General features: G+C 40.9%; 1 protein-coding gene across 25 annotated transcripts in view; it reads left to right on the top strand.

Moving 5' to 3' along the window:
• Positions 1–16252, top strand: part of ptprk (protein tyrosine phosphatase receptor type K) — a 182438-nt gene that overhangs the window by 101832 nt on the left and 64354 nt on the right. For all 25 annotated transcript variants that reach the window (XR_014629946.1, XR_014629947.1, XM_084432118.1 and 22 more), the window contains one exon: positions 3332–3625. Coding sequence is in view for 23 of the 25 variants with exons in the window: in XM_084432118.1 (XP_084288244.1) it covers positions 3332–3625 (294 nt within the window). In the remaining 2 variants the exon portion in view is untranslated. The remainder of the gene's footprint in view (positions 1–3331; positions 3626–16252) is intronic.

The following is a 16252-nucleotide window of genomic DNA, read 5'->3' as shown; positions in this document are numbered from 1 at the left end:
GTGTGTGTGAGAGTGTACATGTCTCTCTGTGTGTGTGTGTGTGTGTGTGTGTGTGTGTGTGTGTACATGTCTGTGTGTGTGTGAGTGTTTGTGTGTGTGTGTGTGTGTGTGGGTGTGCGAGTGTACATGTCTCTGTGAGTGTGTGTGTGAGTGTGTGTGAGAGTGTACATGTCTCTGTGTGAGTGTCTGTGTGTGTGTGTACATGTCTGTGTGTGTGAGTGTTTGTGTGTGTGTGTGTGTGTGTGTGTGTGTGTGTGTGCGAGTGTACATGTCTCTGTGAGTGTGTGTGTCAGTGTGTGTGAGAGTGTACATGTCTCTGTGTGTGTGTGTGTGTGTGTGTGTGTGTGTGTGTGTGTGTGTGTGTGAGTGAGAGAGAATGAGTGTACATGTCTCTTTGTGTGAGTGTGTGTGTGTGTGTGTGTGTGTGTGTACATGTCTGTGTGTGTGTGAGTGTTTGTGTGTGTGTGTGTGTGTGTGTGTGTGTGTGTGTGTGTGTGTGTGTGTGTGTGTGTGTGTGTATGCGAGTGTACATGTCTCTGTGAGTGTGTGTGTGAGTGTGTGTGAGAGTGTACATGTCTCTGTGAGTGTGTGTGTGAGTGTGTGTGAGAGTGTACATGTCTCTGTGTGTGTGTGTGTGTGTGTGTGTGTGTGTGTGTGTACATGTCTCTCTCTGTGTGTGTGTGTGTGTGTGTGTGTGTGTGTGTGGCTCTGCAAGGGCAGTGCTTTTGTACATTAGTGCCGTTGTGATTCGATTACTTGGTGAAATGTAATTTTGGCGTGTTGCTGTTAGTGGTGTCACACACAACACAACACAACACACACCGGAATCAGATTAGAGTATTAAAATAAGCCGGCTTTGATTGCACAGGGATACCAGCACCTCCTCCTGCAGGAACACACAATAAATCAATTAACTCTCATTCCTTTCTTCCTTTCCTTTATTCCATTAAGACATAAACCGCATTACGCAGGTCTCATTTACAGGAGCGCCAACGGTTTAAACACTGATTTATTCACAAAATTAAAAAACATTCTACAGCTGCTGATTATACTGATAAAGTTCATTGTGATACACTTTTAAATAAGCAGTACGAGAGGTATGAGAGCCGGGTAAGACGGGGTAAGATGAGCCACACACCTTCTTTATTTCTCTTGACCATGGATGCCACGAAATCTCATCTCAAATGCCTAAGCTATTTTTAATTTTGTCATTTGAATATCAATATTTGTGAGATGTGATGACACCGTTTATGATGTTAATTGATCTAGTTTTGTGTCTCTGGAAAATATTGATCTATGGCATTGTATTATATTGAATATCAAAGTTTTTGTGTCTGCTTGTTAATGAGACATTTGTAAACTCATTAATGTTTTTAGATTTGTGGAGTAAAATTTATAGTTTTTATTTGGAAGTGAAAAGATAAAATTAGACATTTGGGGTAAGATGGGCCACCAGAATTGGAACAATTGGCCCCGAGTGGCATGCTGTTACTAGTGTTGTTGTTGTTGTTGTTGTTATTAATTAATTGAATGCTTATTGTAATTCATGGGGTTATTATTTTTTTAGTCATCTTCACTTTTCATTAAAACCTATAGGCTAATTGAGTCAATTAATTTTCATTTAAATATTGAAATATTGAATTTGCATGATTGATTTATGACATATCTTCAATTAAAACACGGCCACATAAATGTTCATTTCTGAATGTTATCAGCATTTATTTGAAACAGAAATCTTTTGCAACATTATACATTTCACTTTTGATCAATTTAATACGTCCTGCTGAATAAAAGTATAAACTGTTTTTTCCAAAAATAAAATCGTACTGATTGTGGTTGATCAGTGGCGTTATTGTTCAGTCAAATATTTCGCCACAGTAACGTATCTAAAGGTAAACTGTGTACTTTCTATACAAGTGTCACCAACCAGAACTGCAAAAATTATGCTAAAAATAATTTAGGAATCCAGTTTCATGAACACTTTCCCCACATGCCAAAGCTTTTTCTGAAGATCTGAAGTATACACTGTACATAACCACGTGTGTGTGTGTGTGTGAATCTGCTCATCGTATAAGCGTTCATGGCCGTGTAAGAATACGCGACAGGCCTGTTGGTTTGTGGTGTTTCTGAGCTTCATGTGGGCTGCTTAATTAGCTGAGACAAATAGAGAGTTCAGGAGCCATCTGTGGTGGAGAGCGAGAGTGTGTGTCTCCATCTGATGGTCTCTCAGCTTGAGCTGTCTGTCGCTTCAGTGGACAGTCTCGCAGCTTTAAACTCCTCATCAAAATCAATGAGATGCTGATGAGGGACTACACAGCGAGAACCTTTATATGTCACCTAAACATGTGTCAGGATGTCTTGTGCTGACGCTGGTTTGAAGTCAACTGATCCATCTCGCATGATTTATTCATAAGCATAAATTCATCAGTAGTGTCCAGACTCTCAGAGACGTGTGAAGATCGTCGTGGAGGATCTCTACACTTACACCGAGCAGAACGCATAGGAAAACAGCTTTCTGTTTGTCCTCTCCTGTAAAAAAATAGATGACTGACTTGTTTTATGTATGGATGAGATATCTCTCCGCTTCTCTGTGTTCTCTCACACACACACACACACACACACACACACACACACACACACACACACACACACACACACACACACACACACACACACACACACACACACACACACACACACACACACACACACACACACAGAGTTACTAAAGGACCATCTGGATTGTCTGGTGTGTGTTGTAATACATTTGCTTGTACATCTGCAGTATTGATATGGTTTGCATGCTTTTTTTTTTTTTTTACTGCAGTAGTGTGCTAATTAAAAATATGTTAAAATTAAAATACATGTGCTCTTTTTAAATGAAATAAATTTGAGTCCAGGAACATTTACTGATCATAAAATGAAAAAGAAAAACCCCTCATTCAGAAATCATGAGCTCATTAATATTAATGACCACCCACATTTACATAGCAACACCTATTCAATGTCACATTCAAAGAGGTTAGCCAATCGTAGGATTAAAGTAATTTACATATTCAAGTATAGGTTTACAATGCTCAGAGAATGTAGAAAATGGTCATGAAAAACTAAACTATGACTTTTTGACTTTTTATAAATGGCCTTCAAGTGTCCTGCAAAATATGGCAGATATTAATGAAATGAAATTAATTAGATTAATATTAGATTATTAAAATCAGATTAATAAAATATTTACTTTTTGATTCTATGTGACATATTGGGATCGTTTGGATTAAAATATGATCTTTCTCTGTGAACCAGTTTTATGTGAGGTTTATCTTCATTCCCCCAGAGCCCCCGAGACCCATCGCTCCTCCTCAGCTGCTGGGCGTCGGGCCAACATACCTGCTAATCCAGCTGAACGCTAACTCCATCTTCGGGGACGGCCCCATCATCCTGAAGGAGGTGGAGTACAGGATGACTTCTGGAAGCTGGACCGAGACCCACGCCGTCAACTCGCCCAATTACAAACTCTGGCACCTGGATCCCGACACGGAGTACGAGATCCGAGTGTTGCTGACCCGTCCGGGAGAGGGGGGAACCGGACAGCCCGGGCCGGCTCTCATCACCAGAACCAAGTGTGCAGGTTAGTCTGCTCGGCCCCCCCCACACCAATCTGCACTTCGGTGGCATGACATTTTTAACGAGTGCATATTCATTTTGTTGCAGGAGGTGCTCACGCTGGCAGCGATTAAAGCACTTTACATGTTTTGCTTGCGATTATTGCGGAATTTCAGGGATTGTCAAATATTCCTTTGGACTTAAGGGAAAAGCATCTGGCTCTGTTGTGGGCCAGTTATGGCTGATTTCTGGGGACATGGAAGAAGTTGTTGGGGAGTTTTGGTCTGCTTCCGGCATGGATCTGGTTTACTTTCGGCAAGTAGCTTTTGGGCCATTATTTCATGTGGTGTGAGGGCTAAAAGCAGCCGAAATCCAACCAGATTCGGCCCAATACCAATTTGCTATCTGGGAGGCTTTGAACGGTTTAGTGTGATATTCTTGTTAGCTGATTAACTGCCAATTCTTATTAAAAATGAATGACTTCCTGTCGCATTGCGTTTGCAACTATTGTGCAAATAGCCTTTACCCAAAAATAAAAATTCTGTCATCAATTCTTCCAAACATTTATGACCTTCCTTCTGTGGAAAACTATTTTGTCCGCACAATGAAAGTCAGTGGGGTCCAAAACAACACAGGTTTGGAATGACAGGAGGTTGAGTAAATGATGACAAAATGTTCATTTTTGGGTGAATTGTCCATCGAATTGTAAATACAGGAGGTTTGCACAGGTGTTTGGGTGTTCTTCTGTGTACACACTCCTGCTGTGATCATACACACATAAACACACACAAAAGAGACAAAACGCAGGCTTTGGGCTCCCCTGGAGCAGATGGAGGTTCGGGTTCAGCTGCAGTTTCAGAACGAACCTTAAGCATCATTGAAACAAGGGTCTTCCTGTTCTTGCAGCAGCACACCTCTAGTGAAAGTGTGTTTTTCTCCCTCTCGGTGTGTTGTATTTGCACATAAATAATTGCCTGGAGCTTCTTCAGAAACATAATTGGAAAACAAAGTAAACAAGAGAGAGTGTGGAGCTGTTATCATCGATGCCACTCACCCTTAAGAGCCGTGTGTGTGTGTGTGTGTGTGTGTGTGTGTGTGTGTGTGTGTGGTGTGTGTTTATATGTTAATCATGACTCAAACCATGCGCTGTATACCACCGCCCTTATAAAATTGGAAGCGTATGAGAGTAAACACTCAGTCACGCTGCATATAAGGGCCTTGTGCCTTCATTTGAGCTCTGTGATGCCATTCTCTCCGCGGGTTTCCATGGTGCCCGTATTAAACGTGGCAAGATTCGGTGAGAACAGATATACAGCTCGTATGAGGAGGCACGGAGCGACGGCCGTCTTCCGGAGAGTGGGAGAGAGAGAGAGAGAGCAGCGTATGCATGGTTTCATTACAGAGAGATTCTCTGTGTCCCCAGTGGCGGCACAGTACGCCGGCCCACTCGCTCGCTCTCTGATTGAAATTCAAACAGGAGCCCCTCTCCCCCATCAATCGCATTTGAACTTTCATATTATTATTTTTTTATTTTGGCAAAAGACGTTTTCCAGGTCTACTTTAGACGTGGCTTTAGATGGCGCGCTCGCTGGCTTTTTCATCTCCCTCTAGCCAATCACACGCTTATCTCACCTCGGACAGGGAGAACCGAGTGGAACCGGTGAATTTACACAATTACATTTAGATTGGTGCCAGTCTGCCCGAGTGCTCTGTTTAAATTCACATTTTCTCTCTCTCTCTCTCTCTCTGTCTCTCTCTGTCTCTCTCTGTCGGTTAGTTTCCTGCTAAACCTTATTGTCTGGCGCTTGTGTGGCGTGTGCATATTTCACATTTATCAATATTATTATGTTTGGCAGCATAGTTTATCTTGGTTGTGGGTATGCATTTTGAAAAGGGCGACAGAGAGGAGGCGTAACTTCCTGAACGAACAACGTCTCTTGTATGTGTCTGAGCACAAGCCAAACACACTGATTCTTTCCACTCACTGAAGCCTTGTGTGTGTGTGTGTGTGTGTGTGTGTGTTGAGCTCATAATTAGGTGTGGCTTTATCACAACTGAAACCTCTGAGATCAGCAGAAGCCCCTCAGGCCTTAACAGAGTTAAAAACTATTGCTCAGAGCTGTCCCCCTGATCCAGGTTTTTTCCAAATACCTGGAGAAGAGCAGTATCCGTCAGCATCAACAATCATCTCAAAGGAAGTCGCTCTGTTTTCAGACATGCAAAGTAACAGAGAATAATATTATTATGTGCAATTTACTCTGAGGCGGTTTTCAGGAAACTTAGGCGAAAATCTCCAATTCATTTCCAGTTAATTTTGTTGCTTTTTAGAAGACATGGTTTTGATATTAAAGCTATATTATCACATTTTAACCATGACAACTCTCAGAATAGTTTTGGCATGTTAATGAATATGGCAGTGTTAATGTATTTGGAATTGGCGGAGTGAATCTGCTACGCTGCTGCAGATCTAGTATCTAGCAGGACTTCTGCTAATAGATACACAGACACGCTGCTGTGCGCAGGTAAGATATAAATAGACATACAGTAGATAAATCCATCAGCAGATCTAGGCAGGTGGAGCTGGGGAGGTGGAGGGGTTCAGAGGACCTCTGATAGCGCACAGCAGGACCAGGGGGGCAGGGTTTTGTATTATTTTGAAGTTTCCCCGGGCGCCGCCATTGGCTAGCGGACCATCACCTGCTGTTAGCATCCCATTGACTCCCATTCATTTTGGCGTCACTTTGACAGCGAATAACTTTACATCTGAGGCGTTTAAAGACTCCATTTGTCCATTATTTATTTCTAAAGAAACACGAAAATGTATAAAAGGCTCCATTACCTTGTATCTTACATTATGGCCCCATAGAAGCAATTTTTGTAAAAATAGGCTAACGATTGCGTCATAACCACTCGACTCTCTGTCGCACAGTAGAGAGATTACCGTATGGACAGGAGGAGAAGCTCGTGGGCAATCGGGGGGACGTGGAGGCAAAATGACAAAATAATTAAAGCTGCATTCAGTAACTTCGGGATTTCTTCGCTGTATTCTCGCTTTTCGCTCGCAGGTTTCTCTCTAGAGCTCCCCCCACAGCTTCGGAATAGATATTTGATAACACTGTTGTAAAAACTCGTTGCCTATATTCAGACACCAGAGGCTAGCAGATCAACGACATCAAAGCAGATGGGACATTCTTTAAAACGTCTTCTTCATTCGTGTTCGAACAGCGTGAGGGAGCGCAATAATGACGCCATTTTAGCAGATTTCTTTTGGCCGTAAAGCAGTTGTTTACATCGCGAGACCTGATATCACGCGAGACTTCCTGACTTCCTCCCAAAGTTGCAAGTGCGTATTTTCCGCTCACGGGCACCAGGGGGGTGCGAAACGACCACCATTCAACCCGAAATAAGTAATATAACCATTCCAGTGACTCCGAAGCTGTTCAGTTAAGGTAAAAAAAGTTACTTAGTTCACCTTTAATCAGAATACTTAGCAAGAGTTGCTCCTAGCTCATGGACAGCTCCTACTCACGCTCTCCGTCTCTGCAAGTTTCGGAAGGGAATGATTCAGATTTCTCTCGGCACAGCTACTAGAAGACAGACGGGTTGCTCACGTCACATCTACGTCGTCAAGCTCAGTTTGAGTCTGCGCAGTACGCTCAGCCATCAGGAAGTGAGAGCTTCTAATTGACTTCACTTTTCTCCGTTGAATCCAATGGGGTCACTGTGTCCAGTTTATATACTGTCTATGAGCAGGACTAGCTTACAGCAAACAATGAACCAGACTATTAAAATGTTGAGCAAGCATTCTCATTGGCTACAGAATCAGCAGAGGCCAATCAGCTTGTGCCATGTGGCAATGATGTGATTGCTAACAGATTGCATTAAGGACTGATCAGCCTGCGCCATCTGCAGTTTCATGACTGAACTAGATATTTTAAAAAAAATAATTCCTATAGGCTGATTATTCTGAGCACAGTTTGAGACGTTGTTCTGAAACTCTAGAGGAAACTTGTAAGATTACAGGCAGCTTTTTGTCAGGAGAAACATATAAGAAGCCAGTAGCCTTCAGCGTTTGCTCTCAATTTAATCATGTCGCTGTGTAGGAGAAACTTTTGAGATATTAAGATTATCTCATTTGTGATTTGTGAATATGAAACTAGATTCAGTTCTTCCTGATGTCATGGGAATGTAATCTTTTTCATAACGCAAAGTTACAACAGCAGCGCTGATCTTTCTGCTCAGGAACATTCCCTTTCTGTGGGCTGGAAAAGGTTATGTCTGATTATTATTTTATTTTTGTAGACACACTGCACGGAGAGAGAGAACATTGCATTGAAATGCAGGTCCTATGTGCACACGTGTCCTGATTATCACTGCCAGAAAAACCATTATGACAATGTTCCAGACATATCTCCCCCTGCCTTTTTATTTTGTACAAATGTCAAGCTATTTCCCTAAAATAGCAAATTGATCATGTTTCCCATGATTCCCTGCTAAATAAATGAGACGTCATTGCCTCAGTCATCACTGTACAAGTCAGTGCAATGTCTATAATGATGTCTGGAGAAATAAGCGTGAACTCGAGATGGAATTGAATCAGTGGCCTTTGCTCGACACCGTTCAGATGAAACACAGACAGACGTCGATGCAGACTCAGGGGTTTATTGAACACGGAAATGGCTTTATCACAACTAAATGATATCTACTTTGTGATCCATTTATAATATGAACTGCCTGGTTCACTTCTGGGTCAACTGAAAGAGGTGTGACTTTGATTCTCTCAAAGAGGACTCAAGTGTAAACACTCTAAACAACATCACACAACCTGTTGAACATGAGCGCTGCAGTTTCAATGTGATGTTAGATGTCAGTCATGTGAGATGTTAAAGCTGAAGTGTGTAATTTTGTTACGTTACAATACTTTCTTCTGTCCCAATTATAAACCTTTCACATGTTGATTCTCTTGAAGAGTGTCTCTGTTTTGGCTGGTGAATGGTAGTGTTCAGGAAATCGGTCTGAAAACAGTTGAAATCACACTTCAGCTTTAAATGTCTTATCATATTGCATTACAAATCAAATCAGTCTTTGATATATATCGAAATAACCGCACATTTATTTTCTGACCATACAGGTCTAGTTTGAACTGTTTGTCGAAGCGCAGACAGCTCTGTCGCCTAATTGTAGACATTTGACGGCTTTCTCATACTTTAAAAATGGATGTATCGCAAACTTCCAGTGTGTTCGGATTCGTTTGAAAGTCGTATTCCCATGTGTCTGATAGCCAGAGGGCAGGATGTAGTGGCACATCTCTCTCTCTCTCTCTCTCTCTCTCTCTCTCTCTCTCTCTCTCATACTGTGCCGTCTCTCCCCGTAAGGAGACCACCACCACGGCTTGCTTTCTGACAGCAGAGGAAACAGTGAGAAAATGGTGTCTCTTCTTCACCTCCAAGTCAAATCCCATTTTAACTCAGGTCCAATAAATAATATTAACAGATACAACTTTTGATTTTGATAATGTGTTAGTACATTTTAAAAGTAACATTAACTGAGATTAATAAATGCTTAAAACATTTTTGTTTTGTTCAAGTGAACAAATTTAGTTAACTAATATTTACAAATGAAACCTTATTGTGAAGTGTTACTAATACAGCAGTATGCAGTATACACTGCACCATTTGTAGTGAGCAATGTGGCAGTATTGCACTCTCATCTTGGCTCTTTAACCATTTTCTACAAAAAGAAAACTGGCAAAGTATCTCCAATCTAATAGTTAATGTCAAGTCAAGTCACCTTTATTTATATAGCACTTTTTACAATACAGATTGTTTCAAAGCATCTTTACAGTGATAACAGGAAAATAATGCAACAAAGTTTGTTTCTGCTGTACTGCAGATCTTTGTAATGGATCACTAACCCCCAAAAGTAAAGAAGACGAATTGTTTGGCCATTCATGTGTAGAGTCTGACGCTCTAGGTGGCCAGAAGTGGCTAATCACAGCGTCCCGGCCGAAGGATACCGATTGATGTTAGACTGCAGGGAGTGGGTGTCTAGGCAACTGACAGCCACACAAGCCAAGATGAGTTATCATTATGTGGTCCACACAGCAGAGTATAATTTGGAAAATATCCCCATAAAACACTTGCAAGTGAAAGCTGTCTAGATAGAGAACATTAGGGGTCCCAGCACCGAACCCTGAGCTACCCCAGTGATGAGTGTGTGGGAGTGTGTACTGAGAGGAGTTCTTCTTGCTAGGACATCATTATGTTGGCCAAGTAGGATATAAACCAGGAAAGTGCTGACCTGGAGAAAATTAGCATGGAGTTGTGTGAGGATTCTCTGGCTTACTTTATGTCCTGTGGTTACAGCAAGGAAAGCAGTTTGAGGCCAATTTCAATTAAGATTACATCTCATGGAAATCAGATTCCAGCACAGATAGTGAATTAGCTCTTTAGCCCAGTGACTAAGTGATTTTTGTAATCTAGTAATAGATAAAAGTATAGAAGTATAATACATTAAAGAATGCCAAATAAACATAAATTGAAGGACCCATGTATAAAGAAGTTTTTTTCATGATTACAAGTCTATTAGTTTAATCCTTTAATGCATGACGTCCATCAATGTGGACAAATCTTTAACCTTTCAAACCATCATGGGCGATTAGCTGTGACCCTTAATTCTCATAATTATATTCAAAATGGTGTATCCCTAATCTATTATATTTAATAGTTACTTTCTCAAAATTAATTGTTTTCTTTGGGTTTTGTGTGCACGCATATGGGTGTACATGTCCAGGCTGTATGTTTTGTACTGTTTGACTTTGAACACAGTGTGTAGGTATAAGGTTGTGTGGTAGCGAGAGAGAGAAAAGGTGCTGTAATTATCATGAACTAAATGAGTGTGTGCGGTTATAGTGCTGATTGTGCTGAATGCAAGCTCTCCGAAGGCCCACGTGCACGCCATGCTCGATTTAGCAGGCCAATTTTCAATTAAGCTACATCACAAATGAACATCGGCCATTTCAGGAAACATCGGCTTCCCATTTTTTCTGCCTATGTGGCAGAATGTGAGATTGGATGAATCTAATCGGTAATTGTCATCGTCCGTCAAGGTGAAAGCCTTCTGGGTAAGTACAATAAACAAGCCTCTTGCAGCATGCCTTATGTTCTCTCTGCCCCCATGCATTTTGTATTTAAGCAGACTGGTCGAAATATGCAGTCCGTGTGCTCATATGATTGATTATTAGATACTGTGGTTCATCATGTATCTTATGAGGGGCCATTCGATATTGATGGATCTTATATTTAAAAAAATGCTGCATGTTGCACATGATAGAGTGCATTGTTTTGTGAAATGTTGATATGACGCCAATTGTAAATGTTAAAGGCAAGTGTCTACAGCTCTAATGGTGGACTTTCAAATGAATGTTCCATGTTCAGCAGCACTTAAGCTCTATCGATAGCATTTACGGTGTTATATTGAACACGCAAAGTTGCTGTTCACTGAAAACCTTGACAGCCACCCAAGCTCTCCTTAGCGTGTGTAGAATCCGAATCATTCTTTTGAATGGGATCATCTTTGGGTGAACTTTTCAATTAAGTTTCACTAGTAGCCAAAACTCTGCTAAATGTTGGTAGAACCAAACGTTTCATGTGTTTATTGAGCCTCAGAAGGGATAATTAGCTGGGGAATTACAGCTTCTCAGATGTGAAGAAAAACAATACTTATTTTAGTGCTACTTTGCTTTGGGTGAATAGACTGAAGAAATATCTGGTGGTTTGGTAATATTAGAATATTAGGTGTTTTCTCTCATGAATTACTTCTATTTAGAGGCATGCCAGCTCAGCAGAAACCGTTGTTCTGTTACACACACACTTCATTCTTTCTATCAATCTACATGAAGTGTGTTTGTGCAAGTGCTTGAGTAAATAAGCCTGGCCGTTCGAACAGGTCAGCTACATTTTCACCCCACCAGCTTCCACAGTCTTTACCTCAGGTCTTGTTTTGTGTTGTGCTTTGTCCACTAATGATTCCAGTCCGATCGTAGAGTATGTCAAGGCAACTGTAATAACCTTAATTTTAACGTTCAATCCATTGGATATTTTAAGAGGTCATTAAGCCCATTAGCCTGTGGTTTAAGACGATTGATTAGGTCTTGAAAGACATCGATCAGGTACCTTGAGTGTGTGTCGTGGAGGGGAATAAATCGCTGCGTTTCTCACATACTCATTTGTTTCCCTTCTCTCATTAAACGTGCATGTGTTTGTGTGAAGCACTCCTACATGTCCTAGTTTCTTCTGAGAGCGGTCGCCGCTCTACACCTCGGCTTCCTATTTTACTGTAGGAGTGCGGATCCTGTTTGTGTATTTACTCAATATTCTGTGTCCCAGCCTATCTCATAAAGAACCAGATCCAGCAGACAAACATCATGAAGCCTGGAGATTATCAGTTTATGTCCAGAGAATGTTATTTAAATGGAAATTACTTCCTCTCCTGCCACACGCTGTATTTTATTTGAGCTCTTTGCCACGCATTGCCGGTGCTGGATATTAATGTTAATGGTGCTTGTGTCTTTTCAGCATTCAGATGGTTTTCTCCACTCTTAACATATTGTAGGTGTTTATAGGTCTTTTAATGGCTTCATATGGGGGAAAAAGTCGTCATAGGAACACGCTCTGCGAGGCCATTTATTCTGAACAAAAGTGTTGGCCTAATGGATCAGTGCTGCCATATCTTCAACTGCAAAGCAAATCACCTTAAAGTGAACATTTTTTCCCACGCCGGACATCAAAAGTAAGTAGAAAAAAACAAACAAGAAGTTTCCAGCAACAACCTTTTTTTTTCTTCTTTTTTTTCACACTGAAAGTGCTGCATGGTGCAACGAAATCACAAAAAAAAAAAAAAAAATTTTATGTATATTGTATGGTTCTAAACTTCCACAATCGGTCTCTTCTCGTCTATGTTTAATATTCATAAGGAGCACTACTTTGGTCCAATGAGAATACAGCGTGGGCTAGCTGGTGCAGCACGGGAGAGGCGACTGACAAAACGTTGCTTGTCTCAGTTGGTTAGGACAACAACTGAAAGGCATCTGATGTGGTTAACACCATAGACAGCATAACACCAGAAATAGGGTTAGGGTTAGGGTTAGGGTTGAGAAGTCTCAATGGAAACACCTCAGTCAATCCGAATGAGCTTGATCCAAATGAAATTTTGATCCGATTGATAGGGGTGGTGTGGACCTGAAATAATCCATTTGACAGGAAATTTTAACCATGTAAACCCTTTTTACTGCAAAGTTTAGGGTTCGTATAAACAGGGGCCGGTTGCATAAACTGCTTAGACTAGTCTTAAAAGTAAGTCATCTAATTTATTTTCTTCAAGACTGGTGCTTACTTTATAAAAGTCAGTTACATAAAAAGGTAGATCGGTCTCATTTGAATCAGAAAAGTAAGACTTAATTTCTAGCAGTCAAATTAGTTCTTAAGGCACAGTCTTAACATAGTGGCTAAGTTTATGCAACTGGACCCAGAACTTTCAGAATTTGAAATCAGATTGCATTACTTCAAACTGTCAAAAACTTGTTACTAGTGGCATAGTGTTACATTTTGGTATTCACCACCTACTTTCATATATGGAAAAGAGCAGCATGAACTTTCTGCAAATATTCTTCTTCTTTTTTTCCTTTGCTTGTTTGTTTATTTGTAGCATCATGAGACACGAGTGGGTCCCATGTTCCTTTAAATCACCCGTCCACGCACTCTCGCCCCTGTGTTTTACTCTCTTCACCTCGGCATGCTGAGGTGGGTTTGTGCACATATAATGATATTTATTCCCTGCCCTTATTACCCATAATCCTGTGCGAGTGTAGTGGTTAAGGTGTGTGTTGACTCTGCGTGCTTATCAGGTCCTCGACAGTCCTCATTTGAATTTCAAAAAAGCCAATTGGATGAACATGCTGGTGGAGTGCAGGTACGCGGTCCGTTTTACCTTTTACTGCTCTTTCATCTACCATCCTTTTCTCTCTCTCTCTCTCTCTCTCATCTCACACTTCTACAACGGTCTTCCTCAGGCAAAAAAAACACACACACACACACACACACACACATAAACCACAGTCTATTTCCACATGCTGAATCTCAATTCAACATTTTCAATCTCCCCGCACAATAAAATCCCAATATATTACCGAACTCTAACCCCCCCACAGCCAGTCCCCGACCCGATGAATAAAACATGACATGGAAAAAGAGCCCGCGACCAAATATTACCCCATCTGAGGAAAGGTAATCTACTGCGCACGCCATCCTCAGTGCTTCAGAAGTTCAGCGTGCCCTGAGCAGTGTTCCTGTCGCACACACGCCGGGAACTTCCTCACAGAAGCCAGACGCAAACACATCTGTATCAAATAATCACAGTGAGATTTGTGCTTTTGTTCACTTTTGATACAAAACAGTCTTAGCTTTAAAATTTCAGAATAAATGTGTTTTTGATGCTCTTCAATGTGTGGCGACAGATCTCTGTAACGCCTCAAGAACCGTTCATCTCTTCCTCTTTACTACTAGTTACAGCACCAAATAAACATGATGAACATCAGGAGGAATACTGAAAGTTACAGAACAACTTACTGAAATGAATCCTGTCTCATGTAATCCATCAAACAGTGTTTAACTGTGGAAAGACGTCAGTAAAACAGCTTGAGAACAATATGCATTATATTTACCTCAGAAAAGCCATTCAATGAATATAAACTCGAAAGTGAGCTAGAAAAAGTCTAGAGGGGAGCATTTTGATAAATAGATGCACTGTTACATATTCATTTTATTTTAACTTAACCAGTTCTTCAATATTTAATATGTTTGAATAAATCATGAAAACAAGTTTTTATTACAGCCACTGTTTAAATGTTTATATTTCAACATCAAATTGGAGCAGACACATAACTATATCATTAATAAGTAATAATCTAAATGTTTGCATGCAAATCAGTTGTTAATTTTAACCTGTAATACTATAGTAATTTTCCGACTGACTGTATAGTTTACAGTATTAGCTCAGATCCATTTTTTTTGTATATGAAAATGAATCGATATCAAATCATACATTTTGGGTTAATACCCAGTCAGCACTAGTGTGCTTGACAGCCGTTCTCCGTTAGCGTTAGCGTTAGCATTCATCTCAAAGGCCGTTGCTTGGCTGACGCAGGACCCCGGGGTGTGTGAGATTTGAGACTTGTGCTCATTCACACTCAGATCTGCAGCCAGGGTAGTTTGAGCCAATTTGAGCAGAGTTGGCTACTGAAGTTTTCCAGATTACAGTATCTTCCAGGGTCAAACGGGTCCACAGTAACCAGCCAAACCCTGAGCCCTCGACGCCGCCATGGCTTACGCCGCCTTCTCTTTCAATTCTGAAAGTTTGAATGGTGAACTTCCAACTTGGTAAAGTGCACTAGAGCGATACTTGATGTAGATCTCACTGCCTCTCTCTCCCCCTCATTTCCAGCCCTCTCAATGCAAGTGGCAATATGGACAAAAATCTAGTTTTCACAAGGAAGCATAAAGAAGAATCATCATCTCAGACCTCAAGCCAGCGTCGCTCACAAACACGAGTCTGATCTCACCTGATAACCTTTTAACATCACAGACGTTCTTGCTTAAATCACTCTACACCACGAGCGTAAAGCAGCTTTTATCATCAGCCTTGACACGGACACCTTATCAAAGAAAAACTCTCTTTCTTCCTGTAGAGATTCTGCAATTGACAGAAACAAAGTCAGGCATACAGCAGCACTGCTCTCTCAGCTCCTGGTCGATGATGGCTGAACCTGTAAAAGGTCCAAACCGCACCGACCCGAGGGATGAATACATAACTAGCCCTGAATATCTGCTAATGACTGGAGTCCAGTCTCTTCTGGCTGAGCAGAACCACACATCTGCTCATTCTGCCTGCGCTTGACCCGGAGCACCAGCATCAAATCCCAACGCTTCCCCCAGGTCATTAATGAGGTAACTAAAAGAACAAACTCAGATGTTCCCCTGAGGAAAAGACCCTATTAATCTCACATCAGAAGAGATCCCAACCACGTCTCACCCTGAGCTCAGAAAAACTCTGCCAAGATCAAGTAACACTTTAATTCACAGCTCTATACTCTCACTAAACGTCAACTATTGGTTCATTTACTTTTCGTTTCTTCTTAGGAACTCCATAAAAATCACAGTTCACCCAAAAATGGAGAAGTTTAGCAGAACTTCCTTGCTCCTCTTGTACAAATAAGCAGTGTAAAAGTATCATGAAATCTCATCTGTGCTTTTGCATATTCAAACTTGTGACATTATAAACCTTTGGCATGTGATATCAAACCTGGTGGGACATGAAACGTTTGAATATGCACAAACACAAGATTTTCAGTGAATAACGGCTTCATTTTCAGCCTGTTCCTCTTAATATGTTTGTTTTCTGCTAAATGACTAAATGTAAATGTTAATATCGAACCTTCTGGACCTTTTCTGTTTTCATCATTTTTGCAGCTTGACAGTCAGTGCTGACATTATGGAAAAGAGCAGAACATCTGTGCAACGACATAAAGCACCACAGAATTACAATTATTCAATTATTCTTGCAAGTCTTTTGAAGTACGAAAGAGGAACATTTGAAC

This window comes from Rutilus rutilus (genome assembly GCF_951802725.1).
Source record: "Rutilus rutilus genome assembly, chromosome: 15".
NCBI lineage: Eukaryota > Metazoa > Chordata > Actinopteri > Cypriniformes > Leuciscidae > Rutilus > Rutilus rutilus.
The sequence above is the reverse complement of the archived record's forward strand: the minus strand, read 5'-3'. Positions and strand labels throughout refer to the sequence as shown.